The sequence below is a fragment of the Hakea prostrata genome, chromosome 3 (genome assembly GCF_041222555.1).
Source record: "Hakea prostrata isolate BN-2017 chromosome 3, UWA_Hpros_2, whole genome shotgun sequence".
NCBI lineage: Eukaryota > Viridiplantae > Streptophyta > Magnoliopsida > Proteales > Proteaceae > Hakea > Hakea prostrata.
The window spans coordinates 75,887,813-75,897,909 of NC_142602.1; the positions used below are offsets into that span (position 1 = coordinate 75,887,813).

The 10,097-nt window shown below is 38.8% G+C and overlaps 1 protein-coding gene across 1 annotated transcript; it reads left to right on the plus strand.

Annotated features, from left to right (window-relative positions):
• The first annotated feature begins 336 nt into the window (after positions 1-336).
• QUA1 (Nucleotide-diphospho-sugar transferases superfamily protein) lies at positions 337-3,367 on the plus strand. The gene is made up of 3 exons (XM_089150958.1): positions 337-794; positions 902-2,152; positions 2,357-3,367. Exons 1-3 carry the CDS (start codon positions 633-635, stop codon positions 2,630-2,632), a joined length of 1,689 nt encoding a protein of 562 aa, XP_089007084.1. The 5' UTR covers positions 337-632; the 3' UTR covers positions 2,633-3,367.
• Positions 3,368-10,097: the final 6,730 nt, after the last annotated feature.

Here is a 10,097-nt window from a genome sequence, read left to right on the forward strand (position 1 = left end):
TTCAGGAACTATGAAATTAAGGATAAAGTTAACATGATAAATCATCAAAAGTAAAAGGTAATTTAAGTATTATTGAAATCAACTAACTAAATTGGTACTGTGCAAATTTAAAAGGCATTCTGGGCGGCCGTTGCCAATTTAGCATGATCTTGGAGTATGGGTGTTTTTTTTGGTCAATTATCTTGAAATGTTGTTTAAATTTTTTTCTGAAAAAATGGGAACCCATTCAGCTTGACGAGGCTGAGGCCTACGCTAGTTCTCAGTCCATTGGTTGAAAAGCCTAACACGCCAGTCGCCAGTCTCACGAAGTGGATTTCGAACCCACAAGGCCACAACTAAAGGCCATTCATTCTCTGTTTTCCTCGTTCCGTTTTGTTGGGCTCCTCACTTTTGACGTAATTTTCCCTCATGAAAGAGATTTGAGACTTTTGGATTTTTGAGTTCGTTAAAATCGTACTATTTCGCTAACAGTCTATAAAGTCACGCTTGACATTTTCCATTTTCCATTTTCCAGTGAACGCAATAGACTGAGACTCAACCGAGAGGACTCCCTCCTCTCTCTCTCTCTCTCTCACTCACACAGACACTCTCTCTCTCTCTCTCCCTAGATCTTCTTTCAGTGAAGCTCAACAATGGCGATTGCAAAGCTTCAGAACTCTCGACGGATCCGGAACTTGTTATTTCCCCACAGATTATTTCTCTCTGCCGTCGTTGTTATCTCGTTTTTCCTTTGTGCCCCCCTCTTTCTCTTCTCTTCTTCCTCCTCGTTAATCGATTCGGTAGATTACAAGCTGGTGAGTGAACTCCTTATTTTTATTTTCTTATAATTTCTTGAAAATTTCTATTTTTTGGGGGTAAAACTTGAAAATTTCTATTTTTTTTTTGGTTTTGTTGTATTTAGGATGGGGTTTCTTCTGGTTTTGATGGTGTTCACTCTGTTGGGAGATCCGTGCTTGCCGTGAAATCAGATCCCTTGAAACCACGAGTGGATCAGATCAGGAAGCAAGCAGAGGACCACAGATCTCAGACGCTGGCTTATGCTTCTTTTGCGCGAAAACTTAAGCTCGAAAAAGCCAAGCTCGTTAGGGTTTTCGCTGATCTAATTCGTAACTATACGGATCTGATGTCCAGACCGTCTTACCGATCTCTGTTTGACTCGGAAGATGTTCCTATCGATGAATCTTTGCTGCGGCAGTTCGAGAAGGAAGTGAAAGAACGGATCAAGGTTACGCGGCAAGTGATTGCAGACTCTAAAGAGTCCTTCGATAATCAGCTGAAGATTCAGAAGCTTAAAGACACCATTTTTTCTGTCAACGAGCATCTCACCAAGGCTAAGAAGCAGGGGGCTTTCTCGAGCTTGATTGCTGCGAAGTCGATTCCCAAGAGCTTACACTGCGTGACCATGAGATTGATGCAAGAGCGCATTGAACATCCGGATAAGTACTCGGAGGAAGGGAAAGTGCCTCCGCCGGAACTGGAGGATCCCAACCTCTACCACTACGCGATTTTCTCGGATAACGTGGTTGCTGCTTCGGTGGTGGTTAATTCGGCAGTGAAGAACGCCAAGGAGCCGTGGAAGCATGTGTTCCATGTTGTGACTGATAAGATGAATCTCGGGGCAATGCAGGTCATGTTCAAGATGAGAGATTACAATGGGGCTCACATCGAGGTGAAAGCAATTGAAGATTATAAGTTCTTGAACTCTTCTTATGTTCCGGTGCTCCGTCAGCTCGAATCTGCAAATCTTCAGAAGTTCTACTTCGAGAATAAGCTGGAGAATGCCACCAAGGACACGACGAACATGAAATTCAGGAACCCCAAGTATCTATCGATGCTGAATCACGTGAGGTTCTATTTGCCAGAGATGTACCCCAAGTTGCATAGGATCTTATTTTTGGATGACGACGTGGTTGTTCAGAGGGATCTCACAGGGTTGTGGAAGATCGACATGGATGGAAAGGTCAACGGGGCTGTTGAAACGTGTTTTGGGTCATTCCACCGGTATGCTCAGTACATGAATTTCTCACACCCTCTGATCAAAGAGAAATTTAATCCGAAAGCTTGTGGATGGGCGTACGGCATGAACTTCTTCGATCTAGATGCGTGGAGAAGGGAAAAGTGTACGGAACAGTATCATTACTGGCAGAATCTGGTAAGACTGACTGAAAACCCTCTTTCTTAAATTCAAATCTTGTTCGGATCATCTGCTTTATGTTGCTCTGCTCCTACTGCTCCTACTGCTCCTACTCTCCTTTTCATTTATTATGGTTACTTGTGTAATAAATAATAAGATAAGATTTCCATGGTGGGTTTGATCGTCTAACCGTAACCGGTGATGATGTGAATTGTGTTGCAGAATGAGAACCGGACATTGTGGAAATTGGGGACCCTGCCGCCAGGGCTGATCACATTTTATTCGACAACCAAGCCTCTGGAGAAATTTTGGCATGTTCTTGGACTTGGGTATAATCCAAGCATAAGCATGGAGGAAATCCGGAATGCTGCAGTGATTCACTTCAATGGGAACATGAAACCATGGCTTGACATTGCCATGAACCAGTTCCGCCCGCTTTGGACAAGATTTGTGGACTACGACAATGAATTTATCCAGGCTTGCAACTTTGGTCTCTAGAGGAACAAGTGTTCCTTATATACTGAGGAATGAGGATGATGAGACTTAATTTAAAAAACATGGAAATATGATGCCACGATCAATTCTCCCACGACTAGTTAATCGGTTCCATGAGGTCTGACGCAATTGTTCGGACTGGTTTCTTAGATTATATATTTTTTTGATTCACTGTGATAGATTTGTATACTTTTGATTCGTTGTGAAAGATTTTTCAAGTTTAAATCTAATTATGTTCCTCTCTCTCTCTCTGCCTTCTATATGATGCTAGGGGTTCTTCTTCTCCCTCGCTCTGCGTGTGGATGTCTTTGGTATTTTATGAGGATTGTTGATTAAGGTTTTCCACAAGGAATTTAAAGGTTGCCAAGGTAGTGGATTCAGTCTTTCGGCTTGCAAAATCTGGAAGTAGAGGAGTCCGATCCCAAATTATGTGTGGCAAAGATTCTAGAACATTAAGGCAATTGAGAAATCCTTGTTCATGATTGTTATTATCATTTTTATTGTAGAAGAGAAAAGGAGTGAATCACACTTGATTTTCTATCTGGAGGCAACAATTTTTAGGTTCTGCTACTCACTTTGGAGGATATCTCCCAAGGAGTGCCCAACGAGTGTTGAGAGGCTGTTGCCATGTGTAAAATGTTAAGAGATACTGAATAAAGGTTAAACTTCTATTTTTATCCTACTTGAAACCCAATCCTTTTAAAACCCAAAAATTACTTATTGTTAAAACCCAATTTGAATTCCACAAATTCCTTTCCCCATTTTTTGAACTACCTTGCATATCTTCGTCTGCAACGTTGTGTTTTCCTTACAAGTGTTTCAGCTTCCTTGTAGTGCAATGTGTAGAGAGAAGATTCAGATATAAGTCTTTGTTTTTTTTGTTCATAGCAAAACACAAGGCAATGAGTACAGATGTCAGGATGGATAATATGCATCCATTTTACGGTGTGGTCAGCAATGAAAGTATGTTGACACAAGTTGATAAGCCATGATAATGTTGTAGTGCACTCCAAGGGTTTGATATTGATTTGTCCTGATGTGGCCCCCAATTGTAAGAGTTCAGTTGTAGTTGTTGCTGTGTTAGGCCATCTCATCTTGGTGATGGGAATCCAGTTTGCTAGGTCGTGACAATTGGTCCAAATGGTTGTAACCTAAATTCCTTTGGTTTGTGCTGCTCGCATTCCTTTCAGTAATCCGGCAATTATACCTCTTTTCGCATCCTCCTCATTGTTGAAAATTGCAACCGCCCCTTCCCACTGCATATTTGTATTAAGCAAGCCCTAGCTGCACCTTGCTTGGTTTGTCGTTTGAGAAAAGGTCCCTGCACACATAAGAATCGTATCATTGTTGATTCTTTAGTTTTTGGATATTCTACAAATATAGTCCATATTGGTTCTATATGTATAGTTAGGCATCTGGAGTTCCTCGGTTTTTGGAGGTCGAAGATGTAAGTCTTGCGTCCACTTATTAACATATTGTAGATCCAATAGAGGATTAGGTTGTATTTTTTTAAAACACCACCTCATTTCATACCTTCCAATTACCATACCAAGTTATTATCCAAATGGACATAAACCAATTCAACAAAGATTTATCAAGCTGTGAATGAAAATAAATGCAAATATCTATGAGGTTGTGGAAAGGTAGTTTATCCATTTGTAGGCCCAAGTGACCTATGGCCCAAACCCGCCGAGCCAAATCACAATCAACAGATGCCAAACCGATTCACTACTGCTGCCACACATAGCACACAAAGAGTCATGCCCCGTTCGTTGAGCCAATACCTCCTTGACAGGGATCCTTGCATGCACAAGATGCCAAAAAACATTGTAAATTTGGGATGTACTTTCATTTTCCGAAAGAATTTCCACCAATAAGTATTTAAGTTGTAAGAGAATTGAGGAGAGGCACGGGTTAGCTCTTTGTAGGCTAACTTTGTGGTAATATGGCCAGTTGTAGAGAGCTTGGACTTCCACTTATCCTTACACTGAGTGAGATTCAATCTAGAATATTCGAAGCAATATCAGGCACCACACTAGTCAAACTATATTCAAGAGAAGACCAATTTTCAACCACCTCAGCTAGGCTAAGACTCTGTTGAAGAAAGTTGGGCATATACCCACCAAAACCAATCCACAGGGCTTTGGGAAGCCAAGGGTCAAACCAGAAGGAGGTGTCAACTCCATTCCCAACTTTTTTTTATCACCATTTGAGCCAAAAGTGGGAAGACCTTTCTTAGACTATTCCAAGTATGTGATCCAGATTTGTTGTAGACTTTTGGGTCAAAAATAGTGGACCTGGGAAATATTTGGCTTTTAAGCATCTAACCCATATAGAGTCAATCGTGGTCAAAATTCTCCAACCCTGTTTTATTAATAAGGCCTTATTTGTGGTTTCCATTTTTTAAAAACCTACACCACTATGCGATTTAGGGACACAACACTTCTCCCAAGAAATAAGAGAAAGATGCTTACCAAGCTGTGTATGTCCTAACCAAAAGTGTTGGCATAGGGAATCCACTTTCCTGCAAACATGTTTAGGAAACAAGCAATACTGCATATGAAAAACAGGTATTGCTTGAATCACATATTGCGTCACCACCATTCGCTCAGCAAAAGAGAGAGAGTTAGCTTTCTAGTTAGCTAACCGTGAGTGCATTTTTTTGAGAATATAGTCCAATTCCTTCGATTGGCTCCTACCATGAAAAATAGAAGTACCAATGTAGGAAGCTTTAGAACCCATCCCCTTGAGGCCAAGAACATCAAGTAGTTTTTGTCTATGGGGTGTAGGAACATTCCTACTAAAGAAGGCTTTGCTTTTGTCCAAATTAACTATTTGACCAGTGATACTAGAAAACATATCCAAAATAGTTTTAATTACACACACATCATCAACAGTAGCCCTACAAAAAATAAAAGTATCAATTGCAGAAAAGAGATGTGAGACCTCAGGAGCCATTCGAGCAACAGAAATTCCCTTGAAAGCATTAACTTTCCTAAAAAGGTCTAAAAGTCGTGATAGCACCTCCATCACTAGAAGGAAAAGGTAGGGGCTTAACGGGCAACCCTGTTTAATACCCCTAGATCCTTGAAACCATCCAAAAGGGGTTCCATTGATCTTAATGGAGAAAGAGGACGAAGATATGAGAGTTTTGACCAATTCGCATGACTGTTGACTAAAGCCTAGACAAACTAAAATTTGAAGCAGAATTCAACCCTTTCATATGCTTTAGACATATCTAACTTAAGAGCAACAAAACCTTGTTTGGACTTAGTCTTGTTCATGAAATGATATTCCTTATGCAATGAAGATGTTATCATTAATCTACCTTTGAGGTACAAAGGCCCCTTGAAGAGGGGATACAAAATCCGATAACATGGATCTAAGTCTTCTAGCCATCAATTTAGCAATAATCTTGTAAGTCACATTACAAAGACTAATAGGACGGAAATCAGTCACTAATTCAACATTATCTTTTTTTTGAATAAAGCACAACAAAGTATGATTCACACCAGGTGGCAAAGAAGCAGTTTGAAAAAAATTATGGACAAAAGAAATGATATCATTTTCAACCACATTCCACATTTTATGGGGGAAAAAACATGCTTGGAAACCATCAAAACCAAAGGCCTTAAAAGCTCCTCTAGAAAAAACAGCATTCTTTATTTCACAAGCATTAGGCACTTCTAATAAGTTATTATTCAAAGTAACATATTCAATTGACTGAAATAACACATCAATTAACTGAATTTGAATACGTTGAGAGGTGTAAAGAGATTGCATAAATTTACTAAAACAACCAACAATTATAGATGGTTTAGAGAAACAATCCTTACCTTCTCTAATGAACTCAATCCCCCCCCCCCCTTTTTTTCTTTTCCTTCTTTTTTTTTATATTAATTTTAGAAGCAAGATGGTAGAACCTAGTGTTTCTATACCCATCCATCACATAACTCATTTTGGAATTCTGAAACCAAAACAATTCATGAGCATAATAGAGCCCACCCACCCAGCTTAACTTTTGGTAATAAAGGTCCCAGTCAGGCCATTGGGATTCTTCAATCGCAAGCAGTTCAGATTCCAATCTAGAACACAAAGTGGAAATATTTCCAAACTTCACAGTATTCCAGTGAGTGAGAAAATGGGATAGATTAGCTAGTTTGAGATGAAGAGAGTCCCCCTACCAACCTGTTCATATATACCTCTTCATCAAGATCATCATGGAGAAAGGTGTTGTTCACATCCAATTGATGCAAAGACCATCCTTTGATGGCAGCAATGGCAAGAAGTGTTCGACCAGTAACCAACTTAGCAACTGGAGCAAATGTCTCATAGAAATCAAACCCCTCAATTTGAGTATAACCCTTTGCCATCGAACGCGCTTTATAACGCTCAATTGACCCATCTGAATGGTGTTTAATTTTGTAAACCCATTTACAACCTATTGGATTCTTGTTTGGGGGTAAAGGTACAAGAGACCATGTCTTGTTAAGGTCAAGAGCTGCAATTTCATTGTCCATTGCCTCCTTCCAATCAAGTGAAATAATAGCCTTAGCAAAGCTTGTAGGTTTAATTATGGCATTGAGGGCCTTGAGATACCTGAAATGAGGTGAGGATAATCTATGATAGGATAAAAAAACAATTTTCAGGAGTGAGAGTACATGTGCATGAAGGAGGAGCTTGGGCATCCAAAGCGTAACAATGATAGTCTTTAAGGTGGGGTGGCGGTTGATGAACCCGAGATGGTCGAGAGATGGTAGTGGATAGGAGGGTGGGTGAAGGAGGTTCTTCAACCGGTTGGGGAGAGGGTGTGGTTGATAAGGGTGGATTTGACAAGATGGGTAAACTATCAATATCTAAAGCTGCAATGGGTAAAATTGGCAATAATGGGGATGGCAATTTTGAAAAAGGAAAAGAATCTTCAACAAATGTGACATCACGACTAATGTAAACCTTATGTGTTTATAAATCATAAATCGTATACCCTTTTTGTGCATATGGATACTCAATAAAAACACCTGGAGATGCTCGGGAATCAAATTTATGACAAATGGATGAATGGTTATGACCATAACAAAGGCATCCAAAAGTTCGAAGATGAGAATATGAAGGGATCTTGCCAAATAAAACTTGAAGTGGTGACTTATCATGTAACAGTGGGGTGGGTAAATGGTTAATTAGGTAAGCGACTATCAAAACACAAGGACCCCAAAACTTATGAAGTAGACTTGCTTGAAAGGATATAGCACGGGCCACATTAAGAAGATGGCGGTGTTTGCGTTCAACAACCCCATTTTGTTGATGCTTTAAGAAATTGAATGACATGTTGAAAACCAATTCGTTGTACTTGTATCTGTTCTCTTAGAGAAGTTAAATGGATATAATTGAGTATTGATTTGTTTTCCTATTCGAACTACTGAATAGTAAAACTATAAATACATAATCTTTTGAGATGTTTGAAATTTACTATGGAAGTGCATAAACAAGGTGATCAACCTGCAAATCTAAGGTCAAGCATGAGGGCAGCTGAAGTATTAATTTGTGGGCCTCGGTACAAACCTCATGAATTGCCCGATCATTGATTGAACTGAAGATTAGATTTGAGGACCAGTAAATCCATATGCTATAAGATATATATCCGCAATCCTTTTAAGGATATTCCATCGTTTTCTTTATTCTTTATTTGGGGTGCTAGTTCTATTTATATTTTATCCTCCTACAACTGTGGTTTTATGTTGTGAGGTGTCCCATGCTAAATGATCAGGAGTCAAGTTGGAAAACTCATTTGATACACAAAAGTTTTGGGTTAAATGATGCTAACAGCTAACAAGAATTGTATTATTCATTTATATTGATGTTTCAAGCCATTCAGGTCTCATTACTCATTACTTTGTTTCATACTATGTTATTGTCAATGTATCCTATCATAGAACCTTAGGAGACCCTAAACACATTAACTGGGTGGAAATTTTATGTTTTTCGAGAATATAGATATTGTGTACATTTCTTTTTAGGAGACCTATAAATGCCCCTATACAGAGAAGTGATATAATCCATATTGAAGGAATTAGAAGAGCTAGGGGTAGACCTAAGATAACCTTAGGAGAAGTGGTGAGAAAGGATATGTATAGCTTAGGCCTTGTATCTAGCACGGCCTCGAACATAACTGATTGGAGGGCAAGAATCCATGTAGCCGACCCCATTTAGTTGGGACAAGGCTTATTTGTTGTTGTTGTTGTTGTTATCACTTGCATGAGTATCTGAGGAGCCATCTTGCACATGCTGCTCTTAAAGGCTGGAAATGGGAAAACAGTGTAGCATTCCATTTGATGAAACTCTTTCTATCCCTCATCAAGCTACATTTGAAAAATCTTTTGATATGTTAAAAGTTCAATTTTGTTAAGGAATAGGGAAGTGTTATGGTAGTCATTGTTGTGGTTGAGGGCCACTAGTTGCTTTGGTGAAGGATTTTTCTATCCTTCGAATATAAAATATTGTATTCTTTTATTTCATTTTATTTCTCCTACCATTTATGATTTCATCTAGGTTAAATTTCTTAGCTTAATTAAGAACTCAGATCCTTCATGCTTGTTATTGCATGAGGACCCCAAAAGTTGGCACGGTTGAATCCTGTGTAGGAGATTATACAGCAAATGTGATGGTACGGATGCAAGGGGTATTTTTGCCAGTCTAACTAGGATTCTTGGTATGTTTTTGTTTCTAAATGACCTGCTGCATTGGCAAAAATATCCTTTCCAATGATATTTGTATCCTGTAGAGTTCAATTTGTTTTCCTCAGATCTAGACTCACCATGTGTTGCTAAAGAGGGTGTAACATATCAAATCATTGCTATCTATTAGGTAAGTGGATGGGTTGATATTTTTGCAAATATGCTTCTACCCTCTGGATTTGCATTTCTTTGTACCAATTGATCCATTAATTCCTATGTAGATAAGTTTTTCCTAGCAATTTTCATACTGATTTTAATCCTTGTGAGGAAGCTCCGGTATTTGAACTCTCATACCTAGAAGTATGTGAAACAAATTGAATGCTTGGCATCCTTCAAGTATGCTTTTTCCGTGCACTAGTGTTGATTACATTTGTAAAACTGTCATAACATTCCTTGTTATTATCTTGGAAAAAAACTTAATCGCTGAGTTGTGGAGTTTCTTCTTGCTATTGTTGTCATTGTTTTTGTAGTGAAATTGAGGTGTACCACTTTTTATTGTCACTTAGTTCATAGTAGATGTGCTACTTAAGTTTGATAATTTGGATTGTTGTTTAGCTAATTGAAGTTCACTTCCATTCATGTAGAATATGAACTGAGTGTATGCAAAAGGTGTCATTTCAACCATCAAATACTCATTTGCTTTGCTTCTCGTGTGGTATTTAGTGGCTGTTGTTTGAGTTTTAACAAAATTAACTATAATTCTTAATATGTTAATTGACTTGAAATTATGTTTTACG

Bases quoted from the DNA above. Each gene is read 5' to 3' on its own strand.
- QUA1 (XM_089150958.1), top strand. From the start codon at position 633: ATGGCGATTGCAAAGCTTCAGAACTCTCGACGGATCCGGAACTTGTTA. The intron at 795-901 runs GTGAGTGAACTC...TGTTGTATTTAG, and splicing joins ATTCGGTAGATTACAAGCTG to GATGGGGTTTCTTCTGGTTT. The intron at 2,153-2,356 runs GTAAGACTGACT...ATTGTGTTGCAG, and splicing joins ATCATTACTGGCAGAATCTG to AATGAGAACCGGACATTGTG.